Source organism: Schistosoma haematobium, chromosome 1 (assembly GCF_000699445.3).
Source record: "Schistosoma haematobium chromosome 1, whole genome shotgun sequence".
NCBI lineage: Eukaryota > Metazoa > Platyhelminthes > Trematoda > Strigeidida > Schistosomatidae > Schistosoma > Schistosoma haematobium.
Genome location: NC_067196.1, coordinates 12,206,625 through 12,234,032, shown reverse-complemented (window position 1 = coordinate 12,234,032; position 27,408 = coordinate 12,206,625). Strand labels below are relative to the sequence as shown.

The 27,408-nt window shown below is 35.7% G+C and overlaps 1 protein-coding gene across 1 annotated transcript; it reads left to right on the top strand.

Annotated features, from left to right (window-relative positions):
- Positions 1-2,479: 2,479 nt before the first annotated feature.
- On the top strand, positions 2,480-24,647 carry TARS1 (Threonine--tRNA ligase 1, cytoplasmic; the record flags this gene model as incomplete). Its single annotated transcript, XM_035731515.2, has 13 exons — positions 2,480-2,551; positions 6,336-6,565; positions 9,917-10,032; positions 11,353-11,482; positions 11,719-11,960; positions 13,887-14,023; positions 16,074-16,307; positions 16,464-16,697; positions 17,477-17,614; positions 19,423-19,601; positions 21,634-21,824; positions 22,831-23,025; positions 24,424-24,647. 13 exons carry the CDS (start codon positions 2,480-2,482, stop codon positions 24,570-24,572), a joined length of 2,247 nt encoding a protein of 748 aa, XP_035586028.2. The 3' UTR covers positions 24,573-24,647.
- Positions 24,648-27,408: the final 2,761 nt, after the last annotated feature.

The following is a 27,408-nucleotide window of genomic DNA, read 5'->3' as shown; positions in this document are numbered from 1 at the left end:
TCCATCCCCTGATGTCAGAATTTGATTGAGTAGGGTCTGTATTTTCCGGTATACCTTGCACAATTACGTTTCTTCCGCGGAAAAACATCTCGCGAGATTCTTTAGGGATGTTCCGTATGATATTGCGCTCAGAGTACGGTATGTCGGGCAATATCCTTACGTTACCATCGGATTTCAGCAAGTGACTTGCTAGCAAGACGTTCTCCACGTCGGTAGCATTCTTAAGTGTTACTCGGAGAAGCCTCGGGTGATTTAGATGCTTAGAATCCTTTCCTCGAGTGAGCCGGGTGACCGTCAAAGGCTCTATTCTAGGAAGTTCGAGATTCTTGTTCAATTCACCCAAGAGCATCCTGTCATTTTTGTCCTGCAGACTGAGAGGAAGGTCAGGATTGTCAACGAGGTTCATGATAATGAGAGAATCGTCACGAACTGTTGTTAATTTATCAGGTTTCACGATGGGTTCAGGTTTAATAACTTGTTGTTTGGAGGTCAGTGCGCGTTTTCGAGTCTTGGGCTCTTTATTGACCGGACGAACAGTCTTGGGGGTAGACTGTGAGACCAAATCACCAGTTATTTTCCGTACAGCAACACTTGGGTTGCTCGGTTTAGGCGGTGATGTCTGGTTCCTTTGGGCTCTCTTAACGTGGGTCGAATCACCTACAGGGTTTTGGGGAACCACTGTTGTGTTCAGGGACCCTGAGCTGGGAGACCCGAGTTTGCTTAGGGAGTCTAATACCGTCGACGTAATGACGGTGCTGAGCCTCGACAAGTCATCATTAGTGTTGATGGATGCTCCATCGATGGTATACCTGTCGACATCCCTATTTTTGTATCCGTCGCACGCTCTTGTTTGTCTACCGGCTTTTTCTATCGTTATCCAGGTTAACTGACAACTTATTCCGAAGACCTGTCAGTAGGACAATGATGTTACTCAGCAAGATTCCAGCGTCCGTGCTGCACGTGACACATACCCACTTTTGGTCTGACTTGCTGAGTCTGTTGTAAGCAGTTGCTGTCAGATCTGTGCATGCTTCGTGGAACCAACCTTTGCAGTTGTCGCACTGCCTGCCAGTTGTAACAGCAAAACGGCATCTTGGACGTTTGCATGAGTTTTTCATGACTATGCTGAAGCGAACTATGTTATAGATGCTTGCAAAAGCCTAAGACCCTTAAAAAACACTAAAAAGCACACTGAAAACGGACAAAAATGGATAAAACGAGTGATATAAACTGAAGCTAGTCTATACGTGAAAAACAAAAAAACCGAATAGTAAGCTGAGGCAAAACCACCGGTAACTATTAAATATGGTGAAACTAAAAAAAAGTAATCTACCAGACGTATAGCTCAGGATAGATTCTTTAGAACTGAAATGGTACTTTTGTTGCGTAAGAACACAGCAAAAGTTTGATAAATGCAAATCACGTTAGGACTAAACTTCCCGTTCGAAAAGCGCGCGTGGATGCATATTAAACGTCGTTTTTTATTTTTAGGGAAATAGCCTCGTTCAATACTCACTTCGACAACTCACTCACCTTTCCTACAAACTACCTCGTTGGTTAAATAAAAGGAGACTAAACTCTCATTCTGTGCATCATTTCAAGTACTTTTTCAAATATAACCTACCAAATTTGTCCTTAATCCCTAAAGATCATGTTCAAGGTGCCTGTCCATTTTTAAGGAAGACACCAAACGTCTGCATCTTTTGAAACCTCTTTTTACCTTTATTGGCTGTGAAACACCCAAACAAGTCTACCGCTAAATATGTGGCATGTTTGAAAGTGACCCATGTAGATAATGGGTCTACTCTTGTTGGGTGAGAATAATGTGATCACTTCGCCTACGTCAATGTCATACCTAGAAGTTAATATCTAACCTGAACTGCTGTGTCTTGATATCTAGAAACCGTGTTCACTCCAGTAACTACATAGACCCAGCACAATCTTACCAAGGTAGTGTACTGTAGGAAAAGCCTAGGAAATTCCGACGTACACCACCACATATATCAGTTTATTAAACGCAACTGGCTAATTCGGGTCGGTCATCCTTTCCTTTGGTGATCTTCAGTAAACTTCTGAACGTTCAGTGGCCTTTCATTCAGTGAAGAAACAGGCCAGTCTCTCGGATGATTTAGTTAGGGTTCAGCGACATTAAACTGGCCTTGGATGTTCAATAAAACTAAAACGCTCGGCACCAATGTCGATAGCTTACAATGTTCTTTATTTTGAGGGGTTATTTAATGCTATGGGTCTGATGAATGCGACTGTATAAATCATGGAATGAAATCGACAAAGCACTTATTAAACAGTGTACAACCTAGAATTGAGAGTGGTTTATTTCAAAAACTATTTCTAGTGAGGTTTTTATAGTCTCTAGACAACGGAAAATCTGTATATTATATCGTTATTGAATTCAAGGAAGCTTTCTACAAGTTTCCTCACATTGGACATTGTAATCTTTCGTGGTCAAGGTTATCATCGTATGACCTTATTGAATTCAGTTGCCCGGGCTGCCAGTCTCGTGTTGAACAGGTGGTTCAGTCGTTACACGATGGTGCGTTATAATATTGACTCTTCCTAGTTTTTTTCCACTCCTAATATTATCTCACCGACTGATTTTTAAGGGAGAAATTTAAAAACAATGAACTGACTGTTTGACAATCGTCAATTATAATTGACGATCATTATGATTGTTATTTATTCGGTGTTGTAAATTTTACAGTGTTATTATTTCTTTCATTCCCTCACTAAATCATGAGTTAAGAAAACTCAGTTCTCTTTCACATCGGCCCTCAAGGAATTTCGGGAATCGACTCTGCACTGTATTTGGGCGAAAAGTCGACGATTCGGCGTGAATTTGTGAGATAAGTAGACAATTCAGCGACATTTCAAACAGCGATAAAAAGATAGAAATTTCGCACTTTCCCCCCATAACTGCGTTGCTTTTGGTTGCTTGGGTGATTTACATAGATTCCCAACGGTATTTCATTGGTTTGGTTTTTGGTTTTAAAATTATTCAAATTGTAGGGTTAATCACAATATTTAGGTTGAACTAGTTTAAGTCCTCTACGGTTGAGACTTTAAAACTAGCACAACTACGGTTGAAAACTTTTGTATTCCTGGGTTCTGAGACCTTGCTGGCTTAGTTGCAGAGCTTTCACTGTCATTCTCGGTAACATTTTCAGCGTTTAACCCATGTATTAGTGAACTTTGAAGCTGTTCTACCAGCGCTGTAGTGGTTCATTTCGACAGCCCTGTTCGTGGTTGTCTGTGTTTGTAGGTTTTGTCGTCTTAGTTTGCCTTCGTATTCACGTTGACTGTTGTTGTTGCTTGATTTGTGGTATCGTGATTAATGGAGAGTTCCTTCTAGCATTGACAGCCATTCGGTTTTTATTTCTGGTTTGTTGTTTAGTTTTAAATTCAGGTTGAAATCTATGTGTTACATTTACTGTTGGGTATCAATCAACTTAGTTATTTCACAAAATGTTCGGCGAGACCAAATTTATGGGCGACCATTGAACGGCGCTAAAGTGACCGTGAGAGTGTCTGCCTACTTACTAGGGCTAAATGAGAGATTTAAGGCAGTTTAAAGAATAAGGATTACGATTTACAGTTGATGGTTAGGGTTAGGAGTTAGGTTTAGGGTTTTCATCACGAACTGACATTAGCTATAATGCCAAGATTCTATTTAGCCAAATGGGTGAATAAATTTCGCACCGAAATACAAGATGTTATCCTGAACCTGATTGGTTCGTCATAAATTATGGTCTCGCCAACCGCTGGTTTTGAAATTGTTTAGTGTTTTAGCCCTTCCCGAAAACAGTGCAGCAAGCTAACGTACTCCTGTTACTCCTCATGTAGGAGCATTGGACGCTCACCAGCATTCTCCTTCCAAGTCTGTCCTGAGTAATCATTTTTCAGTTGTTATTCATCCTCTTCATGTCTGCTTCCAGTTCTCGACGGTGTGCTCTTTGGTCTTCCTTTTTTTGTTTCTTTTCGGGATTCCAAGTTAGGGCTTGTCTCATGATACAGTTTGGTGATTTCCGTAATGTATGTCTTATCCACTTCCAACGTCTTTTCCTAATTTCCTCTCCAGCTAGAATCTGGTTTATCCTCTCTTACAGTAAGCTGTTGTTGATGGTATCCGGCCAATGGACATTCAGTATCTTACGTAGACAATTGTTTAGAAACACTTGTACCTTTTTGACGATGTTTTAGCAGTTCTCCAAGTTTCAGCTCCGTATAGTAGAACTATCTTAACCTTCGTATTGTAGATATTGGTTGACAGTTGTTTTGAGTCCCATATGTTCGACTGTAGGGATGCTGCCCTTGCTTTGCCAATCCTTTCCTGTACGTCTGCATCTGATATTCCTTGTATGTTGATGATGCTGACCAGGTATGAGTTTCCGCCTATTCCAGAGTTTCTTCATAAAGTGTGATAGGGTTGGTGTTCTCCACGTTTTAATTTGTGATCTTGCTTTTTTCCTTGTCTATGTTGAAAACTATTGATGCAGATGCTGCTGTCACACTGTCTTCACTTGCATATGTTGGTGTGTATGGGATAGAAGGGCTAGGTCACATGGGAAGTCCAAATCGCCTAATAGCGTCCAAGTTGTCGATTGTATTCTGTGCTTCTCTTGAGGTGTGGAGGTCTACATAATCCAATCAAGGGTAATCAGTCTTGTTTGACTCGTCTTTACTTGGAATGCGTCTGTCAGCTGTCCTCCATGCACGAATTTGCACTGTAGTCCGTCTTATGAATTCCGTATGATGTTGACGATTTTCTCAGGTACTCCATAGTGTCGACGTTTTCATAATGTTCTGTCCACACTGTCAAATGCTTTCTCATAATCGAGGAAGTCAGTGTACGATGACGAGTTCCATTCAATTGATTGTTCAATGATGATCCGTAGTGTTGCGATTTTGTCTGTGCACGACGGATCCTTACGGAATCCGGTCTGTTGATCTCGAAGTTGGGCGTCTACTGAGTCTTTCATCCGGTTCAGCAACACTGTGGAAAACCTTTCCTGGTATTGACAGTAGTGTGATGACTCCGTAGTTCTCACATTTGCTCACATCTCTTTTGGTATCTTGATGAGGTATCCTTCCCAGTCTGTCGGCACTTGTTCTTCCTCCCAAATCTTCCTGAATAGACTGTGAAGCATGTTAGCGGTTACTTTTATGTCTGACTTGAGCGCTTCGGCTGGTATATTGTCAGGTCCCGCTGCTTTTCACTTTTGATTTGTCTGATGACCATCCTGATTTCTTCGATCGTCGGTTCAGTGGCATCTATAGGTGCTGCCTCGATATCCGATAGATTCAATAGAGCTGGTCTATTCAAGAGTTTCTTGAAGTGTTGTACCCATCTTTTACTCTATTCTTGAATCTCAGTGATTGGCTTGCCTCCTTTGTCCTTGAAAAATAACTTAGAAGTCTGAAAAAAAATAAAATCTCTACATGAAAACAAGTCATTTTTAAACATACATATCTGTTCTTACCTAACAACTCGATCCCAATGGTTTTTGAAAATTGTTACATTTTTTAGAAGTATACTTGAACGTACGAATGCAATATCTTAAATGTTTTTAACATACCGGAATTTTATTAAGGACAAATCAATATTTTTTACACTGCTAATTCAAAATATCTCATGGAGTATCCAAGAGGTTATATTTTGGAATATCTCGAAAGATTGAGATTTAATCAGGCATATTGGAAGTCTCCACGAACATTGAATTGCTAGCCTAATTTATACGTTTTGGACTGCTAGTCCATTCCTGTTACAGGTGTGACAGGGGTTGTTACTCCATAGTTCTTTGTGCCATGACAGGATATTTCTTGAGGTACCCCAAATAGCAACCGAACTAGGAGTGGTTTCGACGACCTGGAATTTCCATCACAGTGTCCAAGCGACGACTGGTTAAAGCTGCTCACACGTTCTTTCTTCGAATGGTTTTAGATGGGCTAGCTCTGTACTTATTGCTTTACTGCCCCCAATGGAAATCCGTGGGGCAAGATAAGGTGTACTATTCCTAGCTTCGACCCTTTCTAATCGTCCTGTCGTCGGAAGATGGTTTTACTGGAAATGGTTGTCTAAGTGAAATAACTTTCTCCTGCCATACTCCTATACAGTCTGCAGTTGCCTTCGGACCACAAGTTTACTCGTAGTTTCCGAATCAGTCGAAATGATCAGGATTTTGTTGCTAAGTTTTTGTCTTATCAGAGTTGATCTAGTCTCTTCTTAGTATATAGCATAAATTCCTTTGTCTGGTAGGTGTAGTTTAATTATCTTTATAGATTTAAGCGTATTTCCATAGTACATATTTACTCACTTCTAGGCCAGTAATCACCAGTGTGGTTTAGCTGTAGCACTAAACGAAAAGTCATTACCACCTCCCCCTGAATTTATTAAACATCGTGAAGAGTTATGGAATAAACTGAAAAGGGAATATGATGGTTTCGTTGCTTCACAACCACGTTCACCTGTTCAGATCACTCTACCAGATGGAACTATTGTGGATGGAAAAGCCTGGGAAACTACTCCAATGGAAGTGGCCAAAAATATTAGGTAATCTAATTCTTTAAAAGATCGTAATTTTACCCTTTTTTATATTTAAGCTCTAATTCACTAGTTACTGATCTATTTGGTGTAAAGTATATTATGTTATCTATGTGAACCTACTTGCATTCTACAGACTATAATGCACTGTCTCAAGCAGTAAACTTTCGAGTAATTAATCATAGTGACGCTTAATTATATTGGAAATTATGAGCAGACACTTGCAATTCAAATTCACACGTTTTTTCTTCGTCATATTTATTTTCATTAGCATTTATTTCCAGATAGCTGAACAAAATTAGCGTTGTTAATTTTTGACACATCCGTTTAACCACTGCGAACCTACGTTCAAAGATTCAACGGCTGTAAATTCAACATATTTGTTAGACGGATGATATGACGGGACGACTTCGCTGTGTAGGTCAGTACTTGACGAGGTTTTCCCTTTCGTCGTATCAAAGTGCTGTGGCTGCTTTGAAAACCGTATAGCAGAAAGGACCTTACTACGGAAATATATTAGTTAGAACGAGTACAGAGAAGATAGTGAAACCCCCACCACATGGGCCAGTCCATGACATACGATTAACTGATGAGCGTTAGTCGTCCTTGAATTTGACAGGAATCGATGATTCGTCCGATATTCAATGATCCAACTGCCGGATGATTTGTCTAGGGCTCGGTGATATTTTCACCCCACGGCGGAATATCCCTCTCACGTGTTTTGTTGGACAGTGTTGTTGTTTGTTTGCTTTTTCGGTGCTTTTTACTTTAACTTTTATTCGGACCTCTTGTAACTACGTTTTATGTTCTTGTTTTCTCCGTCTATTTAAAGATTCTTAACAGCGATACTAGCCCTTAATAAGCATATGTTACTCTGAATACCTTAACATCTGATTGCATTTCAATGTGAGTGCACTCAAATTTTCGACTGTTTGTTCAGTGAAATTGATTTAATTTCCTCCTCTTAGGACTAATTTAATTTGCACTTTTACTTCAACGAGGTGCAGAAGTAAATAAAGCCAAAGCGAATATAATTGCATTATATTTCGTGGTTGCTCATCTGCTGCTTACAACCAAATCTGTATTTAAAGTTAACCCTGATGTAGAATATAGTGTGAAACAATTGACATAATTGAATGAAAAGAATAGGGATGACAAAGGTTAGCAATCATATATATATATATATATATATATATATATATATATAAGCAAGAACAGGTCAGAGGTCATTTGGTGTGGATGATGAAATAATTGAAGATTTAAATGTATATAAAATAATACTTCGGTAATGGTAGAGCGATATAACAGACTACGCATTAACAAAATGACCCAAAAACTGAATTACCAAGGTAGTAATAGGTTTATTACTGTATCTTTTTGAATATGTAGATCAGGTTTGAGTTTTTTTACCTCAATGGCTTCGGCAAACCAAAGAGAAGCAGTATTTCTTTGTCTGTTATTAATTTTGAAAGATTAAGGAATGTCAATAGTATGCCCGGTTTCAAGTTAATGCCTATCTATTGCACTGTTGAGAGCCCTTACCACTGGCAGTCTCAATTTATTTGGGACATGCTCGGAAATGAGGATATATACTGTTCTCTCGGTTCTTCCAATGTATTTGCTTTGGCACGTACATATAAATTGGCAAATGCAGTTGGAGCCTCTGAGAAAAGAGGACCTGTCCATTTTAGTTTGTTTGAGCGAGTAATTCGTTTCCCTTAACGTAATCAGTTTTCTTGATGGGTAAGTCACTCTTAACGTGGAACTCATCTTGTGATTTCATCTCCTTTGAAGCGCAAGTATAAGAAGCAAGTTTTCTTTTCAACTGTATCGTATTTTACTCGAAGGTTGGTTTTGTCATACTTTGGATCACTCTTCCATAAACTCGTCTGATGGATGACAAGGTGTTTAGAACCAATTTGTAAGAAACTAGCACCTTACAGTCTGAAGGTAGTTTCGAAATTGTACAAAAGCTTGATAGCCTAAATGCTTCCGATAAATTCATGGTCTTGTTTGATGTCTCATCACTCTTCACAAAGATCCCTTTGGAAGGAAAGTCAGACATCATATGTGAATATCCTAAATTTCTGCACTTAAGAATCCACAAACTCGAACAGCTCCTGTTTCTGTGTATCAAAAACATACAACTTCAATTTAGCATTGTGTTGTACCGCTAAATTGATATAGTGGCCATGGATAGCACTTCGGGTTCAATTCTGGACAATATATTTATGAGAAACCTGAAACAGAGGAAGCTCAAGCACTCAGTATATGGAACTACACTCTACTGTAGATATATTTATGTCACATTTCTTCTCTGCAACAATCATAAGTATTCCATGAACATGCTCGATCTGTCTAACAAAGCATACAACAATATTGATTTTACTATGGAACATAAAGTAGAAGGTAAATCACATTTTTTAGTTATTTTCTCGGTCCTTTCAATGTATGTGCTTTGGCACGTACATACAAATTAGAAAATGCCGGGCATACTATTGACATTCCTTAATCTTTCAAAATTAATAACAGACAAAGAAATACTGCTTCTCTTTGGTTTGCCGAAGCCATTGAGGTAAAAAAACTCAAACCTGATCTACATATTCAAAAAGATACAGTAATAAACCTATTACTACCTTGGTAATTCAGTTTTTGGGTCATTTTGTTAATGCGTAGTCTGTTATATCGCTCTACCATTACGGAATTATTATTTTATATACATTTAAATCTTCAATTATTTCATCATCCACACCAAATGACCTCTGACCTGTTCTTGCTTATATATATATATATATATATATATATATATATATATATATATGATTGCTAACCTTTGTCATCCCTATTCTTTTCATTCAATTATGTCAATTGTTTCACACTATATTCTACATCAGGGTTAACTTTAAATACAGATTTGGTTGTAAGCAGCGGATGAGAAACCACGAAACACAAACGTGGCATTAGCTCATCCAGTCACTAACTTCTATTGGTATGAGTCATGTTAGTAATTGCACAATACCTGCTTGGCGTCCACGTAATAACTATTTTCAGTAGTTGGAGACTTCGTGTGATATGGTTCAGAATCAGTCACTCTTAAGTAGTGTATACAATCTTTATCCTTCTATCAATCTCGAATCCCAGTACTTCTTCACAACATGCTCTTTTCAGAACATGTCTCCAAGGTTTAGAGATTCTTTTTATCATTTCTATTACATCATTACTATCTGTTTTGTTGATCTCATCTCATCTTGTTTTAATATGGTATGGGGATTTGAGCTGACACGTTGTTTGGGACAGAATCTATGTTGGTAATATTTATCTGTTTTTACACTATCAGTTATAAATTTATTTCGTTTTTAGTAAAACTTTGGCTGAACATGCTGTAATCGCTAAAGTCAATGGAGAATTATGGGATTTATTACGCCCTTTTGAAAAGAGTTCTAGCCTTGAGATTTACAATTTTGATCACAAAGATGGTAGGTTGTTTTCTGCTTAATTTTCTGGAAAAGTTTCAGGAGTTCTTCCATAGAACATGAATAATTTTGTTTTGTGTTGATTTTCATTTCGTTTATTGTTAGTTGGTATATTACGGTTGTCATATAACGTATACTTCATTCGAATGCTATTTTGTCGTCACTTGGATTTTAATGCTGTTTATAAAAAATGCCATACTGATCTATATTTTTCGCAAAATTACGGTCAATTGTTACTACTACTGAGAGTATCAAATACCACTGGACTGAATTCAAGGCATATTATACAACATTCTTATTACTTGTACTCCAATTTTCGGTTATCTGAATTCATTAGTAATCTCGGAAAAAATGTTTCTAGGATTTCATCTATTGTTCATATAATAAATTGACTCATTATCGACAGACTAATCAGCCTTAAAGTTTGACAAACATTAAGGTCTATTCTATAATTTCACAATGTTTATCTTGTTTAGCTCTAGATTTTGTGCGGTCATATCACGCGAAATTAACTTGTCTATAAGGATGAAAATAATCATCGAATCGTAACTTATCGATGAAAGTGCTCAACTTTCATGGGTTCATATCCTGTTCCATCTACACATTTAACGAGTAAAGTAGGATAATTAGCTCATATTAGTTATGTGATTCAGGATATTGTTCATAAAATTGTGATGAATTTCTATTTTGCTATATTAGACTTAAAATTTAGTTATATGATTGTTACTGATCATTATGAATATTATCTTTTGGGCCTGGTTAGTATGTTTTGGGTGAAAAAAAGATGAAATAAATTTTGGTCTCAAGTTAAATTCCTCATTCGGTTTAAAATGCTGATTTTATGTACAAGTAGTGTTGTTTTGTAAATATAAACCAATTAGTCAATTCCAAAAATATCGAATGGCAGTCTTGAAAAATTTTACTGGAATCGTAAACTTTCACAGTTTCGCATCACTGAGTGAATTTGATTAGAGAGCCATTGAAAAAAGTACTGGACAACATCTGTCTCATCTTAGCATGGGACTCTTCAACAATGTACGTCCAGGATCTTACCAAGGATTAAACTTAATACTTTTAAGACTTACAATAAGCGCTTAAACTTCATACCACTGATTTAGTATCCACAGGTCTTATGTTCAATGGCTAGTTGATTCGTGGATGTGCACCGTTAATGAGTCTCGCGTTACGATGAATTAACTGTCCAGTGCTTCCTTGCTTGTAACTTTTCTCTATCTAAAGTCAGTCTGTACTATGAAATTTCAAACTCAACAATCTCTAAAACAACAGCGGTGTGTTTCAAATTTATTTATCGTTTATTTTAAGGTCAATATGTATTTTGGCATTCATCTGCCCATGTTCTCGGTGAAGCCTTAGAACGTTGCTATAGTGGACATTTATGCTATGGACCACCTGTTGAGGAAGGATTTTATTATGATATGTGGGTCCCTAATCAGTAAGTTTACAAATATTTCTGTAAGTCAAAAATTACTCACTTTGTCAATTTTGATTGTTTTTGTGAGAATATATGAAGAAGTGTTGAAGAAATGTTTGAGCATGAGTTTATGTATTACTGTGAATTAAATAAGCTGATATTTATATGAACACATGTTTTTTATATAATTCATTCTCTAAATAAAACGATTCGAAAGTTCATATAATTTACATTTTTATTTCAATACTTCCTTTTAGACAACACTCTGGTCTCGGTCCAGAAGATCTCTCTGTTGTGGAAAATGTGTGTCATAGTATTTGTAAAGAAAATCAACCATTTGAACGTTTAGAAATGAAAAAAGAAGATTTATTGAAAATGTTTGCCTACAATGAATTCAAATGTCGGATAATTCGCGATAAGATAGATACACCAACTACTACAGTTTATCGATGTGGTCCTCTTATCGATCTCTGCCGTGGACCACATGTTAGACATACAGGTTTGTTCTTATTTTTTTGAAAATAATCATCTAAGTTTATGATTAATGAATATCTTAGGGAAACTATTCATCGTTTACTTTGTATACATTTATATTACTGTGGATTTTTCTGGAGTATATTTGACACTCGAACTGTTATGACTGCGATAGAACTCGCCAATTAGAGTTCTACAGATTTCCATGTAGCTTAACGTCCCGACTTTACCAATTACACGCTTTGACCTATCACGATGATCCTTATGTCTAATACTGAGTTTATCTTAACTCCTGTTGGTCTCCCGATATGTATGTTCTCTGTCTTCAAACTTCAGTCTGAAAAAGTGAATACAGCAGAAAAGCTTGTATTACGATATTCCAGGCACCTAATTTATCTCAAACCCCCATTATCAAAACTCAAGACACCCCGAAATCATACTTTACAAGCAATTATGCCGTAGGCGACAGAGAACGGATCAAATGGGACACAATTAATTAACAATAATTAAGGAATAATAAAACATCTAACAATAGTTAGTAGGTTCACTAGAATATTAGAATATAATAATCTAGTGTTAACGGTTTGTCTAAATATATTTCTTTTACGTATAATTCCATAATACATTAATTAAAACAATAATAAGATTAGTCACGCTATATCAGATCTAGAATTCACAACCGAGAAAAGTGAAACAGATTAACACTAGATAATACTTAATTCAGTACAATTACAAGCAGTCACGCTCAGCGAGTTAGGAGTAAAAACCATTGACAGGAAGTGAAATCACATGTTTAATAGTCAGTAGGCTAAGCGACTGTTTGTCCATGCACAGTGATTGATCATGCTTCACTTTCACTACCACGTATCAATCCAATTATCTGAGAATTTTATTATGGAAATATAAACAATATTTCTTCATAAGGTAGTCCCAAAAGTTCCAGCTTCTCCAATACTCGCTTCGTTTCAATATGGACTATGGTATTGTTAAAATTATCATAGATGAGTATCTTTGTTGATGAAGATGTTCTGGCATATAGGTCATGACAGTTTTTTCTGCTAAAAAATGTGGTAAGGTTTGATACATAATTGTATTGTGAGAAAATTTACTAGGTGTGATATTCTAAGCTGGTATTTGATAAAGCACAATAACTAAGTATTATTCAGAGAGAGTGAAATCAGTGACTTTCGAGATTATATTTTATGGAAATGTTAGCGTTTTTTTCTTCAGGAAGTAGTGTAGTTTGGTGCCCACCATTAACTTACATATGACCGATTAATAGTAATAATGCCAATGAAATATAGATCTTACTTAACTTCGCATGTATTCCGTCTACTTTACATGTTTAGAAGAGTGGTATATCAAAAGTCGAAGTATGGAAGTTTTTCGGATGGGTATAAATATCTAGTTCGGCAGAAATGAAGAGAAATAGACGTGGATTAAAGTGGCAGTTATTCATGACTACTCAATAAATAATAGGTGACTTAGTTTATACATGTGATTAATGTATAAATTTTCACAGTTCCAATTACAAATTGGTGTAAGCTAGACCATCATTAAAAACTTGGAAGCACTGCATGTCGGTTTCGTCCATTTCGTCCTAAGATATGACTCCAAAGCACTGTGCATCCACGACCTCGCATCCTGGATTTGAAAGCAGTATCTTCGGTCTTGCACACAAACGTTTAACTTCTGCATGTCTAATTTCAATCAATTCACGGTATTGCACAAATCTCATCCATAACCTGTGGTGGATAACCTTCTCACACCCAAAACGGTTGAACTTCATTGGTCACGACTTCTCAATAGAACTTCATGATACCATATTTGGTGGTCTAACTAAAATCAACTAGTGATTCAATCTATTAACATTCTACAATTCCAACATATCCCTATATACATATTACATTTACATTTTATGCAATCATAAGTTATCTATTGATTTTTCTAGGTTGTATAAAGGCTCTATCAGTCACCAAATGTAGTTCCTCTTATTGGGAGGGTCGCACGGACGCGGAAACTTTACAACGTGTCTATGGTGTTTCATTTCCAGATCCAAAACGTTTGAAAGAATGGAAACACATTCAGGTAAACTGATAATAATCTAAATTAATTTTGTTTTTATAGTAAACTTTTCTTATCAAAAGGAGGTTTAGTGGAGATTTTAGTAAATTAATAGCTGAATTCATAAGTCAATTAAAGCTAAATCACAATGGAAAACCCGAAGCATTGGACAGCCGTTTCATCCTAGTACGGTACTTCTCAGCAGTGCGCATCCACGATCCCACTCACGGGATTTGAACACAGGACCTGTCGATCTCGCACGCGAATGCTTAACCTCAGTGAAGTTTAACTGGGTTTGTTGTGAGATAGTAACTCACTGAAGACAATGGTGGACGTTGGCGCGATTTCGTGGATTGATTGAAGTCAGACTTTAACACCGTTGGATGGCGGCTCAGTGGTCTAGAAGTTAAGTGTTTGCGCGCGAGATCAACAAGTCCTGGGTTCGCATCTTGCGGGCGGGATCGTGGATACCCACTACTGAGGAGTCCCGCACTAGAATGAAACGGCTGTCCAGTTCTTCCAGGTTTTCCATGATGGTCTAGCTTTAATTAAAGCATGAATTCATTTTTTATTTATAATCATGGATTTCTGATTGCCAACTATTAGCGTTTTCATTACGCTACTTCTGAATGACTCTCCATATCAGTTTTTCACCAGTCTACTACTACACTGTCAAGCATCTCGTAGATGTCGGCCGTGGTTGTGCATACGTAACATATACTTTATTAAAGAGCTTTAAATCTTCGCACTAGTGTTAAAATTCAAACTAATATTAAGAGCTTACCTAAAGAATCAAGACGATGTTGACTATTTTAAGGACCTGTGCAACGGTATAACATTCCCATCATTAACATCGATTTTGTGGAATAAATTGAATGTCATATTATACTTAGCCAACATGCTCTGTTTTGTTTCTTAGTTAGTCGCGAGTTATTCAGTGTAAGCGAACCATATCAGCATGATTCAATTCAATTAGTTAGAATAAACATCAGATATAGCGAAAGAATGGATCTTGTGTGACATAAATAATTCATGGTTGTTCTTAGTCATTATAAAATAAGAATTATTTTGAATAATCATTCTATGAAATTCGAATTGAAATGTTTTACATTTTAAGTACTTCTTACTATCGAAGGTTTTATTTTTATTCTAACTAGACCATTCAATTTAAGACGTTTTTTATACATAAGATTAAAACTAATAGACTGTATAACTGACCGTTGAAAACTATTGATCGCATTGTAGACCATTAATTCAAGAATCCAGTCTGTTAAACCCCCGTTATTTAATAACTATTAGTTAGTCTTTTTTCATTGTTCATCCAATATACTGATAAGTCAAATCATTGTGGTCATAAATTTTCATCGACTTAGGTAGTTAAGACATGTGTTATGCATACTTAACTCTAGTATCTACACTAACGTGCAACGATAGCTGTCGTAAGATTAGGTCAAAGGAAAGATAGGAGTGATAAGGCTAAACTGTGTCCTCAGCACCTGCAATAATTAACTATTAAATTGAGTATAGACTTCCTAGTTAGAATCCTTTGTATAATATCTAGTCCATAATTGATCGATTGATTGGAGCTATTGACTAACATATTTTAAAATCTGTTAGTAGGGCAGATGCTCTCTCTCAACATTATGAAGTGTCATTCTGTATTTTGATTCTTTGATATCATCTGTTTATTTTGGACCATATTTCATATGTCTAACATTACGTTACAATTGATATTATCTCGTCCTTTTTCTCCTTGTTCATTCTTGTGTTAGTTTTCTTTGTCTCTGCTGATATGAGATGTAGTACTTACTGTGGGTTGAACATACATTCGTACCTGCTCAGTCAGTTACAACGTAGGTCCAGGCACATATGTGCATCGGTCCAAGTTGCCATACCTCATTAGCACAACAAGATAAACATCGGATTCATAGAAGTAGTTAATTCAGTAGTGGCAATATATAAAAGAAAGATTGCATATAAGGACATAGTACATAGTCTTACGTTATCAGTTATCATAGTTATTAGTTGAAGTTATAGACTATATTTTCTGTGATTATTCTTTTGTCTACATTAGGAAGAAGCAGCTAAACGTGATCATCGTAAACTTGGAGTTGAACAAAAATTGTTTTTCTTTCATGAATTATCTCCTGGTAGTTGTTTTTTCTTGCCTGCTGGTGCACATATCTATAATACATTAGTTTCATTTATTCGTTCTGAATATTGGAAACGTGGTTTTCAAGAAGTAATCACTCCAAATATTTATAATTCTGCATTATGGGAACAAAGTGGACATTGGCAACATTATAGTGTAAGTTTTTTATTGTTGTTTTTTTTGTTCTCTATATCAGTGTACATTTTTTGTATAATGTTATTTTTATAGTTCAATTTCTTTTTTTTTTTAAAAAGCGCACATTTCAAGTCTATGAAATTTATTACTGTTCCATTCATTTATTTTAATGTTTAGGAAAATTTATTTAAAATTGAAGTTGAGAAGCAAACATTTGGTTTAAAACCTATGAATTGTCCTGGTCATTGTTTAATGTACGCGAAAGAGATTCGTTCACATAAAGAATTACCATTGCGTTTTGCTGATTTTGGTGTATTACACAGAAATGAATTCTCAGGTGCTTTATCTGGTCTTACTCGTGTTCGTCGTTTTCAACAGGATGATGCGCATATATTTTGTCGTGAAGATCAGGTAACGAATCCTTTTGGAATTATTCATATTATATGTAAATACAACATTTGAACCTTTTTTCAATAGACTCTTGTCATATGAATTGTAAAGCTTACTCATTTGCTGTACTCACTTTCATGTATTTGACTTCGAGTCATATGCTAACTATGAGGGTAAGTGGTACTACGCAGTTTTATAAACCGGAGCTGAGTGAGCGGGTTTCGAACCCGGGAATCAATAGCTGAAAGTTGAATAACGCTTTCTGACAACCTGAGCTACTACTTCACTTATGTATGAACAGCGTTTACAAATATCTTTTTCTTGCGCCGAAAACGGTATTTTGATAATATGATCCGGCAAGACATAGATTCCACTATATTTGTAACTCATCAGCAAGTCTAAATTTTTCATAGTTTAGATGATATTTAATATTATGACAATAAGACTGCATTTTTCAATTTGTTTTATTTGTTTTGCCGAGAATGCTGTGTTAGGATTAATGATTTCGCATTTTAGATTGAGGTACTCGATTGTTATATTGCTTTGTAAATCTTGAAACATAACTGATTTTCATACAGTTGGTTTGCGCTCAATATGAAATGTCCTGGTTTTGGTTTCAAGGTTCTGGGTCGTGGATGCGCACTGCTGATGAGTTTCATAGTGGGACAAAACGGCCATCCGGTGCTTTTAGATTTTCACTGGTTGTCCAGCTAAGACCAGTTCGTGATTCAAAATCTGTGGAAATTTAAACAAATTGATGACAATCGCAATGACTATTTTCTTCTTTGATTTTTTTCAAGATTAAAGATGAAATCAAGAGTTGTTTGGATTTTTTGGGTCATGTGTACGGTTTATTTGGTTTCTCGTTTGAATTATACTTATCTACTCGTCCAGAGAAATTCATGGGTGAAATTGAAATGTGGGATCGTGCTGAAAAGGTATTGTTTTCCAGCGTTTTATATCCAGTGTATACAAAATAAGTTAATTTTCCAGTGATTCCATTATAATGAAAGGAGAGGGCTTTAAGACAAGTGATTTTTGTGTTGCATTATGTCCTTGTTTCTTTATGATTCACAACTTGATTTTAAATGTTGTCTGAATTCTGCAAGATTCCTGAACAATTGTATCTAAGTCTTATACACGTTAGTCAGTCAGTCATGCACCACATAGAACCTGGCACACATGTACATCGATCCAAGTTGTCATACCATGTTATAACAGCGAGATAAAGTGATTTCAAGACAAATTTCACAGTAGTAGATGTAGTAACAGCATCAGTAGTAGTAGAAAAGTTTATTTATAAAAAATATAATAGAATCGTAAAACTAATCTTCGGGACTCAGGTTCTAAAGAAAGACAAGAAGTAAATTCATCTGCACCAACCAAGTAGTCAACACCTATAAATATGGCTCAATGAAATTAACAGTGACTGCAATGAAAATGTACTGATGCCACACTTTTGTTTTGCTGCTCCTAGCATTCTTCCAGTCTACTCCTACACTAACTACCATCACGCGTTAGTAGTAGTTTATGTTGGAATAATCATAGATTCACACTATCGAGTTGATTGTTTACAGTAACAATTCACTATTTTATCAACTGCATTCAAAGTTCGTTATCGAAACATTCATACACATAGATGTGAGTAACTTTTCCCAGTCGATAGCTTTCCTTCCCAATTGGATAAAACTTATTTTCAAACGTTTTTGATATTGTCAATATGAATTTTAAGAATATATACAGTATTTTCCCCAGAAGTATTCCTTAAATAAAGTAAAGCATTAAATGTTCATATATTCAATACCCTATGCCTAAATATATTCATTAGAATAATTTCTAGTTGAAAAATTATTAAATTTCCCCAGCATTCATTAATCTTTAGATTATTTCGAACAACAGATTGATTAGTTTAAACAACGGATCAACAGTAGCGTAAAATTCAAATTCATAATCGCTGTATTATCTAAAGGTTATTTAGTCGAATTATTTGACTGTCAGTCATTCCTTTATTCAGCATTTTTGTGTCGTTACAATTTATCAGAAAAAAAGATAATTCTATCTACTTTATTTGTTTCTGACACTAGCATCAATTTCAAAGGCCGTATATACTTTCTCAATCAAAATAATGTATGTGTAAGTGTTTTGAAACAGAGTTGGATAGTTGCTACAACTTTAATGTAGGACACACATTTCGTCGCATTCGGGATGTAATTTTCACATCCAAGTGTTGATATTCATTGAGGGACTCAAACTTAATACATTTCACTTTAAACACCAACGTATTTTCTATCCATTTTCTCACTGAGTCTAGATAGCTATTGGTTTGTTCAACGGGAATGAATCATCATTCAGTAGTAAGGATTTAGATCTTCTGGTTGTTGGAATCAGTTGGTGAATGGATATCGCATTGGTGTCTATGGCGAAAGGCAGTGGGTTTGAGTCCCGGGTTGAATAATATACTTGGATGCAGGTACTTCCAGATGACGAATCCCAACTGTGATAGTATGCGTTTCCTGGATTCCATTGCTAACTACTGTTCAGTTCTGCCTAAAATACTTGTGAGTTAATGACAGTTTCAAGGTAATCTGCACAATATGCGCATATGACAAGAGTCTGAACAGTTGCAGATATTAACACCAATAACCGAGAGTATATATATATATATATATATATATCCTTAATCCATGAAGTGTGCGCATATATTAGTTCTTTTTTGTTTGCTTGCTTGCTTGTCTAACTATGTTAGCAACTAAAAGAAAGTTTAGATGAAGTTGGTCTGAAATGGGAACTTAATCCTGGTGATGGTGCATTCTATGGACCCAAAATCGACATAACCATAATGGATGCTTTACGTCGTCGGCATCAATGTGCAACAATACAATTAGATTTTCAACTACCAGTCAGATTTAATCTTTCTTATGCGAGGTATGCTTTATCTATTTTCAAATCAGTTATGAATCAGTCTTAGCAACTATTTGTATGTAGATACAGTTAGTGATTTTATTGTAATATTCATTCAGTTAGTAATTCGGCAACAGAACCTGGTACATATGTGCAACAGTTCAAATCAATTAGATTTTGAATTACCAATCAGATTTAATCTTGCTGATCTTGCGATATATGCCTTATCTATCTTCTATCAATAATGAGTCAGTTTTTCTCACCATGATTTCAGTTTTAGCAATTATTCGGGTGTAGATACAGTTAGTGATTTTATTGTATTATTCATTCAGTTAGTCATTCGGCAACATAGAACGTGGTACATATGTGCAACAGTTCAAATCATTACATCATATTATCTACAATTGTTATGTATATATCAAATATCTAAAGTTGACAGTGTAACTGTGTCGTGTTTTTTTTAATGCAAAGATAAGAGAGGTCACAAACGACCTGATATCTCTAGCTACACTTGTGCATGTTATTATCATTCGGAATTAGGTACGTGTGTCATAGAAACGAATGACGAAGAATAATTGTTGATCAAATAAGTTCTATACGTAGCTGGATTTTTCTCAGTATAAATGTCTCAATTTTATGGGACTAATATGTCTTCTTAAATGAAAGCTCGAATCAGTTTCCTTGACACTTCTAATAACCATTATCAGTCTACACGGCAAATTGAGCTCTAGAGTAAAGGCTCGGAATGTGAGAAGAACGCTTTACTCCAAGATTAGTTCATGTAGAGAAAGTCGAGGATATTCATAGTGTTTCAGATAGCTCTGGGCTTCTGGGAGATTCTGGAATCGTACTAAATATAGTCGCAGTCAGAAATGTGACACATGACTCTTCACTTACTATATGTTTTTGAGGAACATCTCTTCAACACTGATTGGATAAGATGCTTTACAGCGCTTTAAGTGTCCCTCTGGACCTTCTCGAGGAACTTTTCTCCCCAACAAGCACATATGCTAAAGACAACTCAAGTTATCCAGCTTTTCTCTTTGTTATTACGTGTCAGTTCTTCAGAGAAATAATCTCTATGACATTTTGCTATGTCATACTTCTGTAATGATCTTTGCTGTTATCATCTCATTGGTTGTTGTCGCATTTTTAAGGTTTGGTTCGTCATATGCCTAAAAGTTATTGCATGTTATTATAGAACAAGAGTTATTCTTTTCTCATCGTTCAACATCTGTACGGAATTTAAAGTTATCCCGTCCTCTCTAGTTATATTGAATTACCACAGTGTTATTTTTATTATTGCGTGTCAAATGTTCGGTCTATTTGATTTTTTTGTTGCGTTATACCCGAAAAATCTTAAAATCGTTCATAGATAAGAATTTATCGTAGGCTAATACATACGATATGCTTATAATGCATGCATTGTACCCATATTCTTAACTGTATAGTTTATTTTCTGGATCAAATCTATTTTTTAAAAGGGAAGACGAGTGTAGTGTATGCTACTTATATCGACAAATATAAGTAATATGTAGCAGCAGCATTCGGAAGTGGAATGCCTGTCAGCAGAAGATTGAGAAGATCGAATTGAAGAGAACCGAAAGGAAGACAGAGTAATTGTAATAACAACAGGATTGAAATAATCGTGTAAAGGACAACCGAAGGAAAATGTGCAAATCATGTATTTATTACACGATTTTAATGCTTTACGAAAGCGTTTTATGATTTCGCACTAATCAATGAATTGATTGTCCCCACCGATTCCTCGGTCACTCCACTACTACTGAAATAATTATTCTTAAACCAATAGAATAATATTGTTTCCAAATCGATTCTCACCTCAGGTTTTTATTCCGAACGGTTACATGAGCTAAAGATATGAGTGTTGTGAGGAAAAAAGCAAACATAGTTGAATTCTTCGATAATCTAACTTAGTAGTTGTGTAAGAGTTTGCTGTAGATAGCATTTTCGTTTCTATCTATTTTATATACATATTTACTCATATTATATCCTAATAACTTTTCATCTGTACATGTTGTTTTTTCTTTATCAGTGAAACTGATAATCTTTCTGGGAGTGATAATAATTATAATAATGTATCGAACACAACAAATGGTATGTCTGACCATCATGAAGCAACCAATCATCAAACTGACTTAAACATTCACCGACCTATCATTATTCATAGAGCTATTTTGGGTTCAGTCGAGCGAATTATAGCGATTCTCACAGAATCTTATGGAGGTAATATTTGTATATATAAGTGTATGAAGACGAAGGAATAGTTTTCAGTTCATTACGGGTTGTCTATTTTATAGCTCCTCGTTAGCTTACATTTTTTTAATCGACAGTTCGGAAAAAAATTACTAATCGAAATTTCGGATTTCTTCTTTCCTAATTCGCGAATCCTAGTTCGCCTATCGACTTATTGCTCAATTTAAACATTAAGATACCTAGGCTAGCACGATTAACCTTCAGGATCAACAAAATAATTTCGATCATCACTGGTCCACCGATATAAACATATACACTTTACTATTCTTAGTCTTCAGTCCGATAATCCAACTCCGAAAACAGGTGGTGCAGTAGTATATCTTTTATGAATCAACGAATACAATAATATGGATTAATTTTCTGGGTCGCACATCGATATGACTATGAAATTACAAAGTTAGTATAACTACGCCAAATGTGCAAGTAAATGGAGGAGAATTACGTATGTTTGATTAGCCATATTTAAAGAATAGTAAAACTTGTACAGCAGTAATTTATAGATCTACTGGAAGCTTACAATAAGTAGAATACAGACGCACAATAATTCAGTTCTCTAATGATTATACAATACCAATCTAAATGATAAATATATATTAGTTGTTTGGATTTTCCCATTGATGTTTATCACTAATTGATCAGTCTCTTTTGGAATATATGGATCCTATGCTGATTGCCTCGATAGTGCCCTCGACCCACAAGCATTGTAAGCAGGGATGGATAGTGGCTAGCGGTGGAACCGAGGGAGCGGGTTTTATTCTGTTTGAGACTCCTCAGCTGGATGTACCTAGGTCCTAGTAACCCGTAAAATAAAATAGCCCCAAAAGTTACGCTTTCTTTGAACTTCCATCCGTCCCAATATTGTATGTGTATATATCATATCATAGGGAAAAACAGGATATTCTGTTATAATTTATTTTATATATGATTCACCTATATTTTATTAATTTTGCATATTTTTTCTCTTGTACTGTCACAGGGAAATGGCCATTTTGGCTTAGCCCCCGTCAAGTTTTAGTAGTCCCTGTTGTTTCAGCATGTGATGAATACGCGATAGATGTAAAAAATCGTTTACATGATGCCGGCTTTATGGTTTCCGTTGACACAGATCCTGGTCGTACTTTAAATAAAAAAATTAGAAATGGACAGTTGCTTCAAAATAATTTTATTCTAGGTAAGTACTAATCATTTTTGATTAGTATATATTTCCTTCTTGTAAAGAGTAAAGTTTTGTGTATGACAAAAATGACCCATTATTTCATTGAATAAGGATATATAAAGAAAACTCAGTGAAGATTTTCTTTTCGACGATTTCATTTGCTTAAACTGTACACCCGTAATTCTTTGTTAAGAATAGTAGTCTACGGTAAAATATAATGGTGTTGAATGGTTTTTAGGAAAAAGTTGAAATGGTTTATCTTAGTGTTTGGACAACTGTGGACACACATTCTACTGGTAAAATGTTGAAATCTTCAATAGAAACAGTTTATAGCACGATACTGCTTTAATGTTTACAAAAATCAAACAACACTCTCCTCTCTTCCTATAGACTATTAATTATGAATACTATTGGATAGTTTAAACTAATAAAATTGTAGAAAAGAAAATTTTCTTCACAAAGCTCTGTCTTATATCCTTCTTCAAAGTTTTGTATACTGAAATTTGGATAGGATATTACTCTTTGCAACACTAGTGTTACTAATTTCATTGTTGAGTTTTTAGGGGTTCTGTATTCTGTTCTCTAAATTAAATGATGGTTTGATTGTGAAGATCTTTTATTGCCCTTTTGAAATTTTTTTAGCATCAACTTTATGATGTAGAAGTTTTCTTTTAAAAGTAGCACTGTAATAATATTGAATCTCTCTATGAAATGCTCCGTTACAAGTTTGCATACTTGCATGTGTGTGATGAATGTTCATTAGTTCAATCAAATTGATCAGTTTATTACCATAGAAATCTGTGCCTAAATCTCATCGGGAATTCGTAGTTAGTTTCATAACAAGAAAACGGTACGTCGAAGATATTTTTGGTGTTGATGTGATTGAAGGTAGTCAAAAACAAGCCCTGAACCTACTTTTTGTGCTGTTTTATACTCTCCAGGAAGGCGTAATTACTCTCCCTCGTTTGATTAGAATATACGCTAGTTTTCAGGCTTTTCTGTCGAGTATTAAGTCCGTGTAAATATTTAGTTTTATAATTTATCTAGTGAAACTGTAATTCATGGTTGATCTTTGAGCAATATTAAAATGACCTCAAGAAACCACTTACTGCGGTCTAAATGAAGTCATAAATTAGCTTGTGAGGAATCAGGATTTGAGGTTTGAGTCAAAACTTAGGGTTACGAGTTAGAGCTATGGTGTCCGTCACGAGCTGATATAAACTATAATACTAAAATGATATTTACCCATATGGATGAATGAATGGATTTCGCGCCAAAATCCATGACTAATTATCTGATTGATTCGTCCATAAATGATAGGATAGGATAGGCTACTTAAATGATTTGACAGTTCTTTCTTTTCGTTTATTCATTTTTGCTATGATTCATTTTCATTTTTTCTCTTCATAATAGTGGTTGGTGAAAAAGAAATTACTAATGGAACTGTCAATGTTCGTACACGGGATAACAAAGTTCATGGTGAGCATCCTGTTGAACATGTTATTGAACGTTTTCGTCAGTTGGCGGCATCAAGAACGCTGGAAGCAGAACAAGAATTTTAATGAAATATACAAGTTACTAAACTAATTTCAGTGTAATTGAACATTGTCATTGTTAATTCCATTATGTATATTACATGGACTTTGTTTTTGATTTATTTTATCCTACCTATGTGTTTCAAGACTGAAGTCGTGTAACATTCTCTTTGGGTTGCTGCGATTCGAGAAAGAGAGGAGAGGGTGTGTGAAATAATTACATGATTCATTTATTTAATCCCAATTTCGTACTTCATATTGTGTAGAATTGGGAACGTTATGACATTATCTTGTATTGTACACGAATGAGTTTGTAATTCAGAGGAAGGATTTTTAAGCTGTCGTTGTGTCTTTCACGGTTGATAGTTCGGTCGTGAAGCTTCTGTCCACATTGGCCAACCCAATAACTAACTCTGTTGTTACGAAATCAGCTAGAACCGGCGAATGGAACGAAAGTCAGCAACACGACAAGACAAGCCAAGCTATTCAACTACACCCCAGTTCTGCTAAATAGAGGGAGAAGACGAGATTCAGCCTGGAAAAATATTTATTCCACAAACGGCTGTAAGCACGAACGAACTAGCACGCACCCCATTCGTATATATACAATACAGAAACATCCTTTGCAAACGTCTTAAAACAGCACACTAATGAACCAACAACATTTAAGGTCCTTCCGGGTTGGAAATACAAAACTGGAGGTATAAGTGGGGTTTTTTGGCACGAACATGTGAAGTTTACATGTGCATAATGAAATTGCAAAAACGGGTTTACCAAGTGATTTCTGAAGATCGAACATCTCCAACGCATTGACGCCCCCCAAACATCACCAAACAAGTACCTAATCATTATTAGGCCATAATATAATCATTTATGTACCAAACTTCACACACACTTTGTAGTATCACATAGGGGGATACGTACTGTTACTGTAAAAATGCACGCAATAAATGTAACTCACCTGAATTAACATGGAATAAACTGGTTACACTGAACGAGAGTTCACACTTTCCATGTAGAACAAAGTTTATCCTAAATCGATATAAGGAAATATTGACTTCAAAATGTCAGACTGAACGAATTTTTCACCTTCACCCCGACCTAAATTCATGTTGAATTAATACAAAAATTATTCACTTGAATAATGTCATCTTGTCCCGTCGAATCAGACTCAAAATATACTGCATAAACCGTTTCAATAGATTGGATGCATATTGCAACACTCAGTAAACGAAAATATGTAATGAATTATTTTAGAAAAGTGTTTATCCCCATAGCTTAATCGGGAAATGTCTGTTAAAATGAACACGAAGTACAAGATCAATACCGAAAGTTAGAAAGTCGATAAATCTACTTTATGTGAAGAATATCTCTCAGGTCACAAGCATTTTTAGGAATAGGTATAGCCCACAAGCTTATAAAATCTTTACAATTAATAGTGTACAAGCCATATGATAAACAATAAAAGAAGACAGGCAAAACATGGTCTACGAGATAAGAGGAGAAGTGCTAACTGAGACAAAGTGGTTGCCATCTTCATTTACGTCTACGTGAGTGCTAGCTGGCTGTTTGACGCCATAACATAGCGTCGATTCTATCGATGCATGTAGAAAGCTATGGACATGACATTGGCTGTGAAATCGCGATGGGGTAGTGCTTGGATGTATCAAAAGAAAATCGTATAAACATCAACAATTAATTTCATATAAACGCATTTGTAAGTATTTGATTCAAGCAAAACTACTTACCGGTTGTAGCCATCAAGTAAAGTAATGTATTCCAGTGTATCAATGGTATCTACCTGAAATTCTGTCAAGTCACTTCGTGCAAAATAAGAAAGCGGAGTTATAAATTCACCCAAATTAGTGCAATTCATTAGTTGTAGTGCAAGAGGATAATGTTAGTCAGTCAGCTACAACGTAGGACCAGGCACGTGTATTCATCCGCCAAGTTGCCATTCCTCATTAGCACAAAAAGATAGTAGTAGTAATATATAAAAGAAAGATTGTGTATAAGGATATAGTACGTGAAGACAGAAAGATATAACGTAATTTTAATATCATGGTGTGTAGTAGGCCTAAGGCCAGTGAGGTGTATACTTTCTTCTAACTCACTAATACATCAGGATGCGTCTTGCCTAAGTAGGGGTTCATATGGAATGCGTAGTACATTTCCTAAGCAATTCAATTGATAACTATTCTCTAATTCCTGAATCTACTAGCCTACCTCACCTAGTACTTTACGTATAATCTTATACTTACTCACTTGATGGTCACAAAACATAAATAATGGTTCGCAGACTAGTGACCTACTAATGCTTTTCATTTTTAACGCCAGCGTTTCGTGGCCATGAAGTATATCTGAAGGGACCGTTGCTCAGTTTGCTCGTTCGTTCTTACGCCACAAGTAAGGAAATTTGACCGGACCCGATTGAGCTTTTTAAGTTCTTGCCATGATTAAATCCACCGAAGCCTATGAGACTCGTTAATAGTGATTGAACCAAACTACAGACCGCAACAATATGCCAGCAATCGTCAATTGAAAAATCTAAGAATGAGTTTATTAGTTGGGCTATAAACAGCATATTATATTTGGGGATTTGCAGTTTCTACAAAACACAACTGAGCTTTTCAGAATAACCGCGAAATATCATGAGTTGGAATCGCTCATTTAGTCAAGAATATAGTAGTGTGTTGAGTCCCCGGTTCCACTGAAAGAAAACCTGGTTTAGTAACTGAGTACTATTTTTTCGTGGTATGTTATTGATTAAACGTTTAGTACAACAAAACGAGTTCAAAACTGAACATATTGAGAAAATCTTTGGCAGATAAGGGCGGTTCGAGGAGATCAAGGAGCGAAGGTA